Source organism: Mobula hypostoma, chromosome 13 (assembly GCF_963921235.1).
Source record: "Mobula hypostoma chromosome 13, sMobHyp1.1, whole genome shotgun sequence".
Lineage (NCBI taxonomy): Eukaryota > Metazoa > Chordata > Chondrichthyes > Myliobatiformes > Myliobatidae > Mobula > Mobula hypostoma.
The window spans coordinates 95,504,560-95,523,460 of NC_086109.1; the positions used below are offsets into that span (position 1 = coordinate 95,504,560).

The 18,901-nt window shown below is 46.1% G+C and overlaps 1 protein-coding gene across 1 annotated transcript in view; it reads right to left on the reverse strand.

Moving 5' to 3' along the window:
* Positions 1-763: 763 nt before the first annotated feature.
* Positions 764-18,901, reverse strand: part of map2k1 (mitogen-activated protein kinase kinase 1) — a 46,863-nt gene continuing 28,725 nt past the window's right edge. The window contains exons 5-11 of the mRNA XM_063066236.1: positions 14,903-14,954; positions 14,138-14,262; positions 13,120-13,321; positions 9,182-9,246; positions 7,090-7,151; positions 5,159-5,204; positions 764-3,109 (exon numbers count right to left, since the gene is read on the reverse strand). Coding sequence (XP_062922306.1) covers positions 2,996-3,109; positions 5,159-5,204; positions 7,090-7,151; positions 9,182-9,246; positions 13,120-13,321; positions 14,138-14,262; positions 14,903-14,954 — 666 coding nt within the window. The 3' untranslated portion in view covers positions 764-2,995. The remainder of the gene's footprint in view (positions 3,110-5,158; positions 5,205-7,089; positions 7,152-9,181; positions 9,247-13,119; positions 13,322-14,137; positions 14,263-14,902; positions 14,955-18,901) is intronic.

Consider the following 18,901-nt stretch of genomic DNA (forward strand, 5'->3'; position numbering starts at 1 on the left):
TGCTACTAGTATTTCATAAAACATTCTTTGGCCAAAAATGAGATTTCCCATTTTAATTATTTAATGAACTATTTTAATTCCTATCCCCATTCCTGTTATGGTGTTGGTCAATGGCCTCGAGCTGCAAGTGTACCACCTGGGGAGGAGCAATGCTTCATTCTGTCTAGGTAGCTTCCAACCTAATGGCATAGGCATCAATTTCTTCTGGTAATTTTTCACTTCCCTCTGCTTCTATTTCCCACTCTTACCTCTTCTCACTTTCCTATCATGCCCTTTTCTATGATTTGCACTTACCTCAGCCCCCCACTCCCCTTTTCTAGTCCTGATGAGGGATCTCTGAAAAGTCAACCAGTTATTCAGTTCTATAGATGGCTGTCCTTGTTCCTCTAGCATTTTGTGTCACTCATGAAAGGTCCACCCTTCAGCATTGTAAGGGATTTGTTTTCGTTCTGGTTTCATGGAGATTTTGTGTGGGTCTCAAAGCTGTAGATTTGTGCTGGTTTATGGCTGCTTAAATCAGTGAATAGCTAGTAACTTTGAAAATCTTTTATGTAAGAAATGTACCACATGTACAACAGTGTTTATATTAGTGGTAGGCTAGGCACAACACAAAGAGCCCTCAAGTCTTGGTAATCTGCCAACCTTAGGCTTGTGAAAGACAACACAAGTGGAAATAATTTGGGTCTGTAAAGTTTTGATCACATTTATTTCCCCAATTAATATTAAAAGCGGCAAAATGTAAATATGAAGTAAAAACACATACCTCTGTTGCAACATTGGACTTTAATGGTGAAAATGTTAGCTGTAACACAGATTGAGGGGTTTTGAAGTGCACACTTGATTCACACCATTTTAGCAGTCAACAATATTTTCTCACTGGTTAAACACTAGGTCTAGAAGAAAGATTGTTGGGTTGAGCGTACTTGCACGTTTGATCCCTAAAGTTCCCAATTTGTTGTTCCTGATTTTCCAAAACAAAGTACAAAAGTTCATTTGAAAAGGTGGATTAAGATTCCTAGTGAAGGAGTGGCAGGGGACAGTAGTAGTGTGGGTGAGGGCCCGCCCAATCTTCCAATGTCAACATTGCAGTAGCTGCACTTTCCACCAGGTGGGGATTGAAATAAAGCGCATCTTGTGCCTGGCGAATAATATGAAACAATGGGTAAAGGAGATGAGCTGTGTGCTTTCTTTCCCTGGGATTTAGGAGATTATCTTTCAAGAGAGCTATCCAATTCTCACTGGCAGCACAGGGCAAGAATCTGCAGCCAGAGTCAGTTTATGGATATAGCAGCTGATTAATGTACAATACTAGTAAATGAATGGCTTTGAGGGATTACAGATGCACATTCCTATATTTCTTTAAGCTTAATGAAGATTGTTACTTGCTTAGCAGGTACAGTTATTAACATTAAAACTTACACAAGGACCCTATCTGCTCCATGGCTGATACACCTGGGATAATTTAGATGTTCTATCAAACTGGAAAATTACAATCAATTAAAACAGGGTTGTCCACCTAAAGACCACAATGAGTTCAGGTGATACACTCAGCTGACATACCTGCGCAACTTCACACATCTTAAGGTAAAATAACAGTTCATCTGCTTCACAAATTAGGTCACTGGGAGGAAAGTACAGGAAATGTGATGGATTTAATATCACTGATGCACCAGCTATTCCAGAAAACAAAGCTATGCACACTTAAATATAACTAAACAGATTAATTCTACACAATCTATTTCATATTTTGTTCTATCAACTTCATAAACAGTAGAAAATACTGGTGTATATCTTCCACTGGAAGTGAGTGAACTGAGCAGATTAAGTTGATCTCCAATAAAAGTTCCTGCCACTTTCTCCGAGTGTAGCACAATCATCCTTTTAAAGTGGCACTGCACTATTAACTGATTTACTACTTTCCCCCACATTGCCTTTAGCATTTAATCTTTAATACTATAAGCTGCTTTGATTGTTTTAACTCTGGCTATTTCCTCTTAATAAATTCAAGGAACAGATTTCTCCTTTATAATTTTACAACCTTCCACATTCAATGAATCAAAATTATTACACTTATCCATCCTGTGTTATAATTCCTGTCTTCACCCATTTCCCATTCACATACTTAAGCCTGGTCCATCCATCTTCATGTGCTGGTCACAAAGGTTTCCTATTGTCAGTATGCAGGGTGTTTTGCCTTTTCCAGTATAATGCTCTTGGTACACAAGATCAGAAATAAAACCATACTGTATTGCCCTGTATTTAGCCCAAATACTTGCAGGGTATTAGGGGGAGGCTAGTTAAGTACAGACTCCATTAAAGGCAGGTGAAGAACAATGAAACTAATTTTCACCCTTCAAAATGCAAAGGTCAGTTTTGAAGCCAGGATTGGACCATGCAAATAGGAATTTAAACCTGTGGTATGGCATATAGAAACTATATGTTAAATCTATGTTTGGAAAATGCCTGTCACCCACCCAACTACTGGCTTTAAAGTCACACTAATGAACAGAGGGCCTACCCCACCCTTTGGGAGAAGACAGACTGTGTCAATGAGGCAGAAATTCCTCTACCTGCAGTGTAACGTACACATTAGTAAGCATCCAGAGCATTCCCTACCTGCCACCTGGTGACCAGCAGATGCACTTTATAAAATGACGAGTTATGTATGGCCCTGTAAACAACAGCGGTATCCCATAATTATCCACAAAATTGGGTGTATAATAGCTTAGTACCATCCCTTTGAAAAGTTAACCAGTTACCCTCAACTTATTCTGTCGGCACTAAGCCCTAAATAAGACCAACTTGCTAACTATTCCCATTGGCAAATACTAAAATTTTAAGGAAGTTAAATTTTGACAATTTTAACAGACATCATTCCTTTAAAAATGTAAATACATCTCTTTAAATATATCATGGGACAGAGGGTTATTCATGAGGTAACATCAGCAGAAACATCCATCAGTTTGCTGCACAAAGAACAGTGGTTTAGCATGACTTAGATAGCGGGAGTGTGCGTTGGAGTGCTTGGCTGCTTCAAGCCAATCGTCGTGCACAGCCAGCCTGCGAAATCCACTTCTTCCGCCTCTGATCGCTTGATGAAAGCATGAGCCTGTCAAAAAATGTTAGATATTGGTCACGGGGAAAGACACCGGTCCAGAGAAGAAAACTTCATCCCATTTTAGACAAATAATCATTTATTGTCACTGCCACTCTCAACACAACGGCAATGAAGTAACATCACCATAAATATAAAGCATCTCTGTATGCTGACCACAAATCTCACACCTCTAAGAGGACCACAACGTTGTAGGGTCTGGAGGCTTGTGTGCCTCAAATGACCCAGAGAGCCATGTTGGCTGGAGTTCAGGGCTTTATGCTTTGGCTCTTGGTAGGGTCACCCATGCCAAATGGATCAAAGGGTAGAGGCCAGACCAAGAGTGGTCCACCAGTCCTCCAAGTTCAGGGGTTCAGCTCAGAGCTAACAACCCTGACTGGTCAAACAAAATTGTTACGGAAACAGCAGCAAAGGATACTTCATCTGTGTGCGACAGTATTCCCGAGTGTACACTCGGGACTTGCATGGCTGATCCCTGGAGCAGAATAAAGAAGACGGTCAAGGACAGAGAGAGATGGATGACCTTCCTTGCTGCCTTAAATGCCAACGGCAGTAAGTGTAAAACACTTCCAAGTTGTCATCAGGAAGAAGACCATCACCCACTGTCCCTTTGACAAGTCCTATGGTCTTGCCCCTCTCTCATGTCCTCACATTTCCAAATTTGAGTACAATTAGTTTTTGGGAGTTGGTACTGAACTGGTTTCTGCATCCATTCATCCAGTGAGTGCCAGATCGTGGTGAACCTTCTGCTTTTGCTCCAGACCCCTGCCAGCGGAAACTGTTCTCCCCTGTCCGCTCTTTAAAATTCCACTATGTAAAATTGGGACGACACAGCAGTGTAGCAGTTAGCGCTATGCTTTTCAGCACCAGCGATCGGGTTTCAATTCTGCTGCTGTCTGTAAGAAGCTTGTTTGAATAAACTCTTCTTGGGCTTCCAGCCGGGTACAAGTATCAATTTTAACCAACGTTTCAATGACAAACTCTGCCATCTTCATCAGGGATGATGCCCGAGAATGTCCAGTGCGGTGGTATTTATACCCCTGTTGTCTATTCTAATTGGTTAGTCCTCATCCAATCAGGTTTCTGCTGTCCACCATGTTTACAATCAAATTCCAGTTCTTATTTAGAGCAAGACCTTCGTCTTTGTTAAAATTGTTTTCCTCTAGTTTTATTTCAATGGCTTCCTTCACCAGGCAGCCCCAAAAGCCACTGGAGTGGGAAAGTTTTTTTGTGGCGTTGAAGACAATTGCATTGCCATTGCAAACACCATGTTCTGCTACCGCCAATTTCTCTGGGTAACCCAAACAGATACACCTCCTATGCTCCTTGATGTAGGTTTCCACCGTGTGTCCAGTCTGGCCAATGTATGCGGCTGTAAATGCCAGCCAACCTGAGTCCCAGGTCATCTTTGACACAGCTTGTGTGGGTTAGACAGAATCTAAGGAAATTAATAAACAGTCGACATTTTGGGCTGAGCTTTTTGGGCTTGAGGGTTGTAAAGGAAGAGGGAAGACACAAGAATGAAAAGGTGAGGGAGGGGAAGGGGGATAGCTAGAAGGTCATAGGTGAAGCCAGGTGGGTGAGAAAGGTAAAGGGCTGGAAGGTAAGGCATCAGATAGGAAAGGAGAGTGGACCTTGGGAGAAAGGCCTTGCTCCTCCACTCTGAAAGTAGCCTCATTGTGGCAAAAGAGGAGGATGTGGACCGACTTGTCGGAACAGCATTTCACTGCATGTTTCAATTCCTATATTAGAAAATAAAGCAATTTTTTTTTTAAGGATTGAAAGCTTTTAACCCTTTCCCTCCCCAATCTAGTGTTTCTAAAAGCAGAGATACAGTGTAGAATAATGGCTTCCCAGTCAGTTTCACACAAAACATTAAATCGATAGAACCTCCATCTAATCTTTTCTCTCAAACATTCAAGGTCATTGTTGGACTGTCAATAAACATTTATTAAATAATTAGGTTATAACAACACAGCAGTGACAGTTTATTAATACAAGAGTTAAACACTTAAATCAATCAACATCCAGGGCTCCACTCACCATGAGCTGTTTCAAGTCTGCTCTCTCCGCAGGATTCTTTATCAAGCTGTTAAAAGAAAATGAGGCACAATTAACTGTAAATAACAATAAATCTCCACGCACTATTCACTCTGAAGAGATACCGGAACAGTGGGATCTTTCCATGATATCCCCTGCTCTCTCCATATTACAACAGGAAGAGGACGTATTCAGCGTTATTGGCCGATATTCCACCTCCCAGCAAGCATGGGAGGCAGGCTTGAATTCTTCGTCTGAGAGAGGCAGAAGAAACTGAGGGGAGAATCACTGCCAGGTGTCTACTCTGTCATTCCATCATGGCTGATTTATCTCCCCATTCTCCTGCCTTCTCCCTGTAACCTTTGATACCCTAATAATCAACAACATAGCAACCTCCATTTTAAATATACCCAATAACTTGCACAACCACTCGTGTTTAAAAAATATATACCCCCCCCACCCTAGACCCACTTTAAAACTTAAGTGGAATTTCCCCATCCCCATTCCGAAATGTTATTCAGTGGCCTTCTCCTCTGCTATGATCAGGCCTCTCTCAGGGTAGAGGAGCAACACCTCATATTCCGTCGCAGTAGCCCCCAACCTGATGGCAGGAACATCAATTTCTCCTTCTGGAAATTTTCCCCCTCCACCTTCCCTCTGCTTCTATTCCCCACTCTGGCCTCTTATCTCTTCTCCTCACCTGCCTATCAAATCCCCCTGGTGCCCTCCTCCTTGCCTCTCTCCTAGAGTCCTCTCCCATCAGATTCCCTCTTCTCCAGCCCTTCACCTTTCCCAGTCATCTGGCTTCACCTATCACCTAGCTCTCCTCCTTCCCCTCCCCCTTACACCTTTTCATTCCTCTTCCCCCTTCCTTCCCAGTCCTGATGAAGGGTCTCGGCCTGAAACGTCGATGCTGCCTGATCTGCCCAGTTCCTCCGGCATTCTGTGTGTGTTTCTTCCTCTCCAGGTAAAACCTAGATGGAGTGGACACAGAGAAGAGGCTCCTACAGTGGGGGAGTCCATTTAGAACAGACAAGAAGAGAAATTTCTTTAGCCAGAGGGTGGTGAATCTATAGAATTCATGGTCACAGACGGCTGTGGCCAAGTCATTATAGCAGAGGTTGATGGGTCCTTGAGTGATCAGGGAAAAGGTTATGGGGAGAAAGCAGGAGAATGGGGTTGAGAGGGATAATAACTCAGTCATGATGGAATGGCAGAGCTGACTTGATGGGCTGAATGGCCTAATTCTGATGCTATGTCTTATGGTCTTATATCACATAGAACAGTACAGGCCCTTCAGCTGGCAATGTTGTGTCGACCTTTTAACCTACTCCTAGGTCAATCTAACCCTTCCCTCCCCCAAAGCCCTCCATTTTTCTATCATCCCTCTGCCTAAATGTCTTAATGTATCTGCCTTTACCACCACCTCTGGCAGCACATTCCACACATTAAAAAAAAATCCTACCTCTGACATCCCCTATATTTCTCTCCAATCACCTTAAAATTATGCCCCTTCGTATTAGCCATTTCTGCCCCGGGGCCGGGGTGGGGGGTAAAAAAATCGCTCACTATCCACTCAGTGTCTGCCTTCTGTCATCTTGTACACCTCTATCAAGTCCCCTTTCATCCTTCACTCCAAAGAGAAAAGCCTGAGCTCACTCAACCTATTCCAATAGGTCATGCTGTCTATTCCAGGCAAGCATCCCAGGCTATGGTCTTAAAACACGCCCTGCCTATCCAATCTCTCCCTGTGACTCTGTCCTCTAGTCGGACCACATCCTGGTAAATCTCTCCACCATCATGTACTGACCAGATAGCCAAGGATGGGTGCATCAGCACCTGGTACCATCACCCACCCCGTCCCTCATGTCTGCTGTGGGACCCTCCTGTGCAGTGGACCCCCTGGCTTGGGCTTTCAGCAATAAACGACTCACCAGATATTCACAAAATCCTGGAATTCGTCACTGAAGACGCCGGATGGCAACTTAGGAGGTGGCTGTAACGAGAATGAACAATCAAATTACCCCAGAATCAGGGTTATTACCAGTGGCCTATGTCGTGACATTTGTTGTTTTGCAGCAGCAGTTCATAAAATTACTATAAATTACAAAAATGTACTTGAAAATAAAGAAATAGTACTAGAAGTGAGGTAGCGTTTGTGGGTTCACAGACCGTTCAGGAATCGGATGGTGGAGGGGAAGGAGCTGTGTGGCTATCATCATTAACATGGATGGAGGAATCCATTACCCCACCACCCAGGACACACCCTCTCCTCGTTACCATCAGGGAGGAGGTACAGGAGACTGAAGACTCAATCATTCAGGAACAGCTTCTTCCCCTCCGCCGTTCAATCTCTGAATGGACATTGAACCCACGAACACTACCTCAGTACTACCATGAACACTTCTCATTACCAGCATCAATGAGGAGGTACAGGAGACTGAAGACACACACTCATGTTTTACACCTGATTCTGATTATTTCACAAAGACCCGTTTGAAGGCCAATCTGCTGCAGTTAACAAGAGGGGCCAATCTGGAGTAGAGAGCAAACAAAAGACTGCAGATGTCACCGTCTACAATCCAGGTGGCCCTGCATTACAGCCCGAGATACAGGCGACCCCACGTCACAGCCCGAGATACAGGCGGCCCCACATCACGTCCGCTTGGGTAACCGCGATTCACCCTTACAGACACCAAGAATCTCTATGCAGTAAGATACAGAATAAATTCGCTACTATGGAACTTGTGGGAAGTAAATAAAGAAATGTAGTTTTTTCAACTCGCTGTGTGGGCTTCACATAACAAACTATGTAACTACATGCTGGAGGAACTCAGCAGGTCAGGCAGCATCTATGGAGAGGTATAAAGAGTCGACGTTTTGAGCTCGGGGCTGGAAAAGAAGGGGAACAAAACCAGAATAAGGTGGGGAAGGGGAAGGAGGACAAGCTGACAGGTGAGGGAGATGGTGGGTGGGGGGGTGGATTTGAAGTGAGAAGCTGGAAGTTGTTAGGTAGAAGAGGGAACAGGTTGAAGGAGGAATCTGATAATTGCAACACTGACTACTTTTGTGGATTGTAATTCCCCACCCCTCCCCTGTGTTACGTGGGTCATTTGTGAAAAAACGAGACCTGTTAGAAATCCTTAGCAGGCCACTGAGGCAGAGCGACTGGCACGGGAGGAGTGTCTGATGGCTGTGGGCCAGGACTCACTGGGGTTTGGAAGAATGAAGAGGGATCTCATTGAAACCTACTGAATACTGAAAGGTCTAGTCAGGGGTCCACAGGACCCTTGATGAATGGCATAACAACTGTCGGGAAGCCCTGGTGTAGTAGATCAAGAATGAGAATCAAGTTTAATATCACCGGGGTATGCTGTGAATTTTGTCATTTTGCAGCAGTACATTGCAATACATAATTAAAAACACTAAACTACAGTAAGAAATGTATTCATAAAACTAAATTCAATAAACCGTATAAAACGAGAGCAACAGAAAGAAAGAGGACAGTGAGGTAGAGCACTGAAAACCAGGAACACTATCAGGGCTTGATGCCTTTCAAGGGTTCACCTTCTTGAAAGATGTTCTGATGTGGATGTGGAGAGGATGTTTCCTATGGTGGGAGAGTCTAGGACCAGAGGGCACAGCCTCAGAATAGAAATACGTCCCCTTAGAACAGAAATAAAGAGGAATTTCTTTAGCTAGAGGCTGGTAAATTCATTGCCACAGACAGCTATGGAGGCCATGTCATTGGGGCATATTTAAAGCAGAGGTTGATGGTTCTTGATTATTAAGGGTGTCAAAGGTTAAGAGGAGAAGGCAGGAGATTGAGAGGGACGATCAGCCATGATGGAATGGCAGTACAGATTCAATGGGCCAAATGGCCTAATTCTGCTTCGACATATTATGGTTTTATGGAGTGTCTTGGGCAAGGACCTTTCACAGGGGCTACCCCACGGTCACAAAGCCCTGTCTGATCAGTGGAAAAGAGGCACCGTCACTGGCCTGAGCAAAAGCCGTGTCACTCACCTCATTCACTATGTAATCCAATAGTTCAAATATCGCCATCGGAGGTCGGCAGTCCAGACCAAAAGCTGCAGAGAGAAAGAATCAGCTGATGGGCACCCAAGTCCCAACTATTCTCCAACAACCGGCTAAATTACCCCAGCCACAGGCACACTGTACCTCCAGACACAACCAGACCAACGATACAGGTATACCGCACCCCCAGACACAACCAATCTGACAATACAGGTATACTGCACCCCCAGAAACAACCAGACCGACGATACAGGCACATTGCACACCCAGACACAACCAGACCGACGATACAGGCACATTGCACACCCAGACACAACCGCACTGATGAAACAGGTATACCGCACACCCAGACACAACCAATCTGACAATACAGGCACATTGCACACCCAGATACAACCACACCAACGATACAGGTACACTGCACACCCAGACACAACCACACCAACGATACAGGCACATTGCACACCCAAACACAACCACACCAACGATACAGGTATACTGCAAACCCAGACACAACCAATCTGACAATACAGGCACGTTGCACACCCCAGACACAACCAGACCGATGATACAGGCACATTGCACACCCAGACACAACCACACCAACGATACAGGCACATTGCACACCCAGACACGAGACCAACGATACAGGCACATTGCACACCCAGACACAACCACACCAACAATACAGGTATACTGCACCCCCAGACACAACCAGACCAACGATACAGGCACATTGCACCCCCCAGACACAACCAGACCAACGATACAGGTATACCGCACCCCCAGACACAACCAGACCGACGATACAGGCACATTGCACACCCAGACACTGCTGGTACTTTGTAACTAAGGCAGGCCTGGTCCTTTGCTGGCCCAGCTTACAGTGATGGAGTGTGGCAAAGACATGGAACTCAGTCAAATACCAGGACTGGCTGGTGCATTCCCTGAATTAAACCCTGCAGATGCTGGAAAGGCCGACAAATGTTTTTGAAAAAAATTACAGGGAAATGGGGAAAATGTTGAGTAGTGTTGAGTAGGAAACATAAAGTTGTGGTGGTAGGGGATTTTAATTTTCCATATATTGATTGGGTCTCCCATACTGTTAGGGGTCTAGATGGTTTAGAGTTTATAAAATGTGTTCAGGCAAGTTTTCTAAATCAATATATAGAGGGACCAACTAGAGGGGATGCAATATTGGATCTCCAATTAGGAAGCGAGTTAGGACAAGTGACGGAAGTCTGTGTAGGGGAGCACTTTGGTTCCAGTGATCATAACACCATTAGTTTCAATTTGATCATGGACAAGGATAGATCTGGTCCTAGGGTTGAGGTTCTGAACTGGAAGAAGGCCAAATTTGAAGAAATGAGAAAGGATCTAAAAAGCGTGGATTGGGACAGGTTGTTCTCTGGCAAAGATGTGATCGGTAGGTGGGAAGTCTTCAAAGGGGAAATATTGAGAGTGCAGAGTTTGTATGTTCCTGTCAGGATTAAAGGCAAATTGAATAGGAATAAGGAACCTTGGTTCTCAAGGGATATTGCAACTCTGATAAAGAAGAAGAGGGAGTTGTATGAAATGTATAGGAAACAGGGAGTAAATCAGGTGCTTGAGGAGTATAAGAAGTGCAAGAAAATACTTAAGAAAGTAATCAGGAGGGCTAAAAGAAGACATGAGGTTGCCTTGGCAGTCAAAGTGAAGGATAATCCAAAGAGCTTTTACAGGTATATTAAGAGGAAAAGGATTGTAAGGGATAAAATTGGTCCTCTTGAAGATCAGAGTGGTCGGCTTTGTGCGGAACCAAAGGAAATGGGGGAGATCTTAAATAGGTTTTTTGCGTCTGTATTTACTAAGGAAGCTGGCATGAAGTCTATGGAATTGAGGGAATCAAGCAGTGAGATCATGGAAACTGTACAGATTGAAAAGGAGGAGGTGCTTGCTGTCTTGAGGAAAATTAAAGTGGATAAATCCCCGGGACCTGACAGTGTTCCCTCGGACCTTGCAGGAGACTAGTGTTGAAATTGCGAGGGCCCTGGCAGAAATATTTAAAATGTCGCTGTGTAAGGGTGAGGTGCCGGAGGATTGGAGAGTGGCTCATGTTGTTCCGTTGTTTAAAAAAGGATCGAAAAGTAATCTGGGAAATTATAAACTGGTGAGTTTAACGTCAGTAGTAGGTAAGTTATTGGAGGGAGTACGAAGAGACAGAATCTACAAGCATTTGGATAGACAGGGGCTTATTAGGGAGAGTCAACATGGCTTTGTGCGTGGTAGGTCATGTTTGACCAATCTATTGGAGTTTTTCGAGGAGGTTACCAGGAAAGTGGATGAAGGGAAGGCAGTGGATATGGCCTACATGGACTTCAGTAAGGCCTTTGACAAGGTCCCGCATGGGAGGTTAGTTAGGAAAATTCAGTCGCTAGGTACACATGGAGAGGTGGTAAATTGGATTAGACATTGGCTCGATGGAAGAAGCCAGAGAGTGGTGGTAGAGAATTGTTTCTCTGAGTGGAGGCCTGTGACTAGTGGTGTGCCACAGTGATCAGTGCTGGGTCCATTGTTATTTGTCATCTATATCAATGATCTGGATGATAATGTGGTAAATTGGATCAGCAAGTTTGCTGATGATACAAAGATTGGATGTGTAGTAGACAGTGAGGAAGGTTTTCAGAGCCTGCAGAGGGACTTGGACCAGCTGGAAAAATGGGCTGAAAAATGGCAGATGGAGTTTAATACTGACAAGTGTGAGGTATTGCACGTTGGAAGGACAAACCAACGTAGAACATACAGGGTTAATGGTAAGGCACTGAGAAGTGCAGTGGAACAGAGGGATCTGGGAATACAGATACAAAATTCCCTAAAAGTGGCGTCACAGGTAGATAGGGTCGTAAAGAGAGCTTTTGGTACATTGGCCTTTATTCATCAAAGTATTGAGTATAAGAGCTGGAATGTTATGATGAGGTTGTATAAGGCATTGGTGAGGCCGAATCTGGAGTATTGTGTTCCGTTTTGGTCACCAAATTACAGGAAGGATATAAATAAGGTTGAAAGAGTGCAGAGAAGGTTTACAAGGATGTTGCCGGGACTTGAGAAACTCAGTTACAGAGAAAGGTTGAATAGGTTAGGACTTTATTCCCTGGAGCGTAGAAGAATGAGGTGAGATTTGATAGAGGTATATAAAATTATGATGGGTATAGATAGAGTGAATGCAAGCAGGCTTTTTCCACTGAGGCAAGGGGAGAAAAAATCCAGAGGACATGGGTTAAGGGTGAGGGGGGAAAAGTTTAAAGGGAACATTGGGGGGGCTTCTTCTCACAGAGAGTGGTGGGAGTATGCAATGAGCTGCCAGACGAGGTGGTAAATGCGGGTTCTTTTTTTAACATTTAAGAATAAATTGGACAGATACATGGATGGGATACATGGATGGTCCGTGTGCAGGTCAGTGGGACTAGGCAGAAAATGGTTCGGCACAGTCAAGAAGGCCCAAAGGGCCTGTTTCTGTGCTGTAGTTTCTATGGTTTCTATGATACAGGTATACTGCACCCCCAGACACAACCAATCTGACAATACAGGCACATTGCACCCCCCAGACACAACCAGACCGATGATACAGGCACATTGCACACCCAGACACAACCAAACCAACAATACAGGCACACTGCATCCCAGACACAACTGGAATGATGAAACAGGTATACCGCACCCCCAGACACAACCAATCTGACAATACAGGCACACTGCACACCCCAGACAACAATAAAAGTACACATCATTCTCAGATTCTCTTCAATCGAGTTACAGGTAACTCAATAAAAATAGACATTCCTAACACCAGTGAGAGAACATGGCATTTTTGCCACTGCCACCCACCAATTCCCCAACCACTGCAACCTCCGTAGCTGATGGGATACAAGTTCACGTTCTAAACTCACAGCTGCCAGGACGCCCAGGCGGTCGACCGCTCTGCTCAGGGGATGATGCGTCCTCGCCCATCTGACAGCCGAAAATTTGTTCAAGCTCTTTCGCATCGGGCGGAGGAATTGGGTAGCGGCCGATCGCCATCTCCACCAGGGAGAGCCCCATACTCCAGATGTCCGACTGAACAGAATAGTGTGTTCCCTGGAGTCTTTCCGGCTGGCAGACAAGCAGAAGGTTGATTCATTAATTCACACATAGATCGCAACACACAGTGAAATGTGTCCTTTGCGTTCGCAACCAGCACAGTCCAAGACGTGCTGGGAGCAGCCGGCAAGCGTTGCCACAATTTTGCCACCAACACAGCATGCCCACCGTACTCGGCAGAACGAAACGGAAAACAATCCCCCTCCCTCCCTCCCACCCACACAGACAGTCCTCCAGCTCCACAGCCCATGGCCATTGGGCATTGACCTCTGACCACCCATTGGGTTTCCACCTTCGGCATCAACCCACACCACTGTAGGCTGGAGGTTAGCTTCCCTGTAACAACATCCACTCACACAAACACTTCATTACCCTGCTTGGTCTCCGTAGCCCCTTAGAAACTCTCCCATTGCACTTAGAGGATGGGAGACTTCTCACTTCCCTCGTGTCTGAAAGCTGGAAGCAGCAGCAATGAGAGCAGGGTGATGGGGGCTGGGGAGGGGAGAGGAGGGAACAAGTTGTAAGACTACAGGAGAATACCGAGAGGGGGAAATCATTCTGACGAGGTTGTTCTGCCCGGGACAGCACAGACCCAATGGGCTGAAGGGTTTCTTATATCATAGCAAGCTTGACGTCATCCAGGACTTCAGTCCCTCGGAGTGGACAGCCTTTCAGTTTCAGGGCAGCTTGACAGTCTCCATCAGTTACCCTGAACTTCCCCAATTACCCCTCCCCACCCCCAGCTGAGAAACACCCAGCGGAAGCCGGTTCTGTTCCACCTACAGTGTCAGATCCAGAGGAGCACAGCAAAGCCTGGAAGGGACTTACAGACATGTAGGACCTGGTCCCAACAAACGAGTTGGCCATCGAGTCAATCAGCTGCCCACTGACCCCAAAGTCACACAGCTTGATTTCACCACGCGAGTTCACCAGGATGTTCGACGGCTTAACGTCTGCAAAGAAGCAACATTTAGAAGGTTCTAGAAGTGGATGCCGTCGTACATTAGCTCAGTTTACGACATTACCCTGGGGAAAAATGGCAGGCGGAGTTTAATGCCGACAAGAGTGAGGTGTTGCACTTTGGGAAGACTAATCAGGGTAGGAGACACACAGTAACCGGCCGGGCACCGAGGAGAGCAGCAGAACAAAAGGTCCATAAGACACAGGAGCAGAATGAGGCCATTCAGCCCATTGAGTCTGCTCTGCCATTTTATCACGGCTGATTTATTATCCCTCTCAACCCCATTCTCCTGCCTTCTCCCTGTAATGTTTGATGCCCTGACTGATCAAGAACTTCTTCACTCGGAGGGTGGTGGGAGTGTGGAACGAGTTGCCAGTGGAAGTGGTAAATGCGGGTTTGATTTCAACACTTAAGAGAAGTTTGGACAGGTACGTGAATGGGAGGGGTGTGGAGGGCTGTGGTCCTGGTGCAGGCTGATGGGACGAGGCAGAATAACAGTTCAGAAAGTGCTAGATGGGCTGAAGGGCCTGTTTCTGTGCCCTATAATAAACCAGCAAACAACGATGTGGCTCAGGGATTTTACACGAGAGAGCTCCCCAGCAGGAGCAATATTCGATAACATGTCACCATACCTCGGTGCATAATCTTGTGTTTCTCCCGCAGGTACGCCAGTCCCTTGTTAACCTGTGAGGGTGAAAAGCCTGGTTAACAACAGATGCAATACCTCAGATCGAGCGGCTGTGATCTGGACCACATTGTCCATTTACACTGTCCACACTTGTCAGGATGACCATCACCCCAGATGTCCAGTCCCTCTGGACATCTCTGTACAATTGACAGCCACATGCCAGCCTTTAGATCTGGAACAGCTAAAATATGACAATAGTCGCCCCAGGGGAGGGGTCCTTGCCTCAACTTGAGGCTTTATGCAAGTGGCACAGCGGCTCACAAGATCCAAGATTATTTTGGTTTTTATTTAGTAATAAGTCCTTTTCACGCCAACGGGCCCGTGCCACCCGATTATACCCATGTGACCGTGCAACCCGATTATACCCACATGACCCTGCCACTCGATTATACCCACGTGACTATGCTACTCGATTATACCCACGTGACCAATTAACCTACTAACCGGTACGTCTTGGGACTGTGGGAGGAAACCGGAGCACCCAGAGGAAACCTACGCGGTCACGGGGAGAACGTACAGACTCCTTGCGGGCAGAGATGGGAGTTGAACCGGGGTCACTGGTGCTGTAAAGCGTTAACACTAACCACTGCGCCACCGTGCCATCCCACAAGATGACACAGCTGATGGACCCAATGCCCACCAGATCATCAACACCAGTTCAGTCAAGATATCTGCTCCTGTCTGTGTGGAGTTTGTGCGATCTCCCTGTGAATGCATCAGTTCTCCCACATCGCAATGTCTGCATGTCCGCATCGCAAGGACATGTGGGTACGAAGGCTGACTGAACTGCCCTTGGTGTGTGGGCAAGTGGTGGAATCTTAAGGAGGTGAGGGGTGGATAGAATGAACTGTTGAGAGAGATGGTGGCTTTGTGAGCTAGCATGGATTTAAGGAGCCAAATAACCTCCTATTGTGTTGCAAGGAGAAATAAGGAGATGTGACATTTTTCAGGTGCACTAACAACATCAGCAGACGCTGTCCACAGGGCAGGAACGTCCACACTGTTGTCTGCAGCCAAGTGCAACCAAGAGAGTCTCTGTAGCCACCAGCAAGCAAAATTCAGCCACCATCCTGATATTCGGAGTAGCTTCTTCCCAACTGTGATAAGACTGCCAAACGGATCCTGACCCGGATCTGGGCCGTACCCTCCAAATATCCGGACCTGCTTCTCGGTTTTTTTGCACTACCTTACTTTCCATTTTTATATTTTCTATTTATGATTTATAATTTAAATTGTAATCCAGGGAGCAGGAAGCGCAGAATCAAATATCGCTGTGATGATTGTACGTTCTAGTATCAATTGTTTGGCGACAACAAAGTATAAAGTATAGTCCGGAGAGTGCAGATCACTCAGACATCGCAAACAGCCCAAGGTGGATGGCTCCCCAGTCGGGGAGTACTGCCATTAACAATCATAGAAACATTGAAAATCTACAGCACATTACAGGCCTTTCAGCCCACAATGTTGTGCTGACCATGTAATCTACTCTAGAACCTGCCTAGAATTTCCCTACCGCATAGCCCTCTATTTTTCTAAGCTCTATGAACCTATCCAAGAGTCTCTTAATAGACCCTGTTGTATTGGCTCTATCACCATCGTTGGCAGTGCATTCCACACGCTCACCGCTCTCTGCATGATAAATTTACCCCTGACATCCCCTCGGTACCTGCTTCCAAGCACCTTAAAACTATGCCCCCTCATGTTAACCATTTCAGCCCTGGGAAAAAGCCTCTGGCTATCCACACGATCAATGCCTCTCATCATCATATACACCTCTATCAGGTCACCTCTCATCCTCTGTCGCTCCAAGGAGAAAAAGCCAAGTTCACGCAACCTATTCTCATAAAGCACGCTCTCCAATCGAGGCAACATCCTTGTAAATCTCCCCTACACTCTCTCCATAGTATCCACATCCTTCCTGCAGTGAGGTGACCAGAACAGAACACAGTACTCTAAGTGGCATCTAACTAAGGTCTGTAACATTATATCACGGCTCTTGAACTCAATCCCATGGTTGATGAAGGCCAACACACCACACGCCTTCTTAACAACACTGTCAACCTGCGCAGAGGCTTTGAGTGTCCTATGGACAAAGACCCCAATATCTCACATCCCCCACACTGCCAAGAGTCTTACCATTAATATTATATTCTATCTTCAAAATTGACCTACCAAAAGGAACCACTTCACACTAATCTGGGTTGAACTCCATCTGCCACTTCTCAGCCCAGTTCTACATCCTATTGATGTCCAGCTGTAACCTCTGACAACCCTCCAGACTATCCACAACACCCCCAACTTTTGTATCATCAACAAACTTACTAACACACCCTTCTACTTCCTCATCCAGGTCATTTATAAAAATAACAAAGAGGAGAGGTCCCAGAACAGATCCCTGAGGCACACCACTGGTCACTGACCTCCATGCGACCTCCACCATCTACAACCACTCTTTGCCTTCTGTGGGCAAACCAGTTCTGGATCTACAAAGCAATGTCTCCTTGGATCCCATGCCTCCTTACTTTCATGGTGAGCCTCGCATGGGGAACCTTATCAAATGCCTTACTGAAATCCACATACACTACATCCACTGCTCTACCTTCATCAATGTGTTTCATTCTTCTTCTCTTCCCAGACCATCCAACTTCTCGAGTTCTTATTCACCGTTCACCTGACACTCGACTGGCCTGGCTGTGTCTGTTACCATCACAGCCCCACTATCAATGCCACCCTCACCCACATCTCCTCCATTTCACACACATTTGCCCTCACCACAACCTCCGGTTGCCATAACAGCGATCGATCGGCTTACCTACCACCCTACGAGCCTCCATAGCTCCTCCATACCCAGCATATCTTTCTCCATAACCTTCACCACCTCCAAGGAAATCCTACCACTAAGCACATTCTCCTCCAACCCCCCTCCCACTTTAGCCTTCTTCAGAGATCACTCTATGAGACTCCCTCGTCCACCCCTCCCTCCGGCTGATCTCCCTCCAGGCAGGATAAGTGCCACACCTGCCCCTTCACCTCCTCCCTCACCACCAAGTAGACCCCTTTCAAGGCGAGTCAACACTTCACCTATGAACCTGTCGGGGTCATCTACTGTATCCAGTGCTCCCAGAGCAGCCTCTTCAACGTTGCAGAGATCTGACGCAGGTTTGTCGAGCATCATTGCTCTACCCGCCACAAGAGGCAGGATTTTCCACTGGCCACTCATTTCAATTGAGTTTCCCGTTCTGATTCCAACAACTCTGTCCACGGCCTCCTCTACTGCCACAATGAGGCCACACCCTTCTCTCTTTTTCCATTCCCCTTTCTGGTTCCCCTCTCCTCCCTGGTCCTCCTCCTCCTTCCTTTTCTTCCATGATCCACTCTCTTCCCCTATCAGATTCCTTCTTCTACAGAGATTTACCTCTTCCACCTACCAGCTCCCAGCTTCTTACTTCATCCTCCCTGCCCCCACACACCCACCTGGTCTCACCTGTCACCTGCCAGCTTGTGCTCCTGCCCCTCCCCCCACCACTGTGCCCCCTTCCATTCCAGTACTGGTGAAGGGTCTTGGCCCAAAACCTCGACATAGATGCTGCCTGACCTGCTGAGTTCCTCCAGCACTGCATGTGTGTTGCTCAGAATTTCCAACATCAGCAGAGTCTCGTGTTACAGAGACAGGGTTACAGGACAGTCCTATCTATACAGCAGAACAGCTGTCTATCCGGGCAGGGCCACAGACAGAAGATAACTCTGTTACACAAGGTGATAATCCAATTCACACAGCACCCAGCAAGAGTATCACACACCCATAAGGCTATACCTAGTCTGTAACATAACATATAGAGCACCATCTCCAGAGCAATGGATTATGGGTATCATCTCTGCCATTCATAAATCACATCCCGAGAGCAGACAGTAGCATAATAGGTGGTGAAAACTGACCACAGAT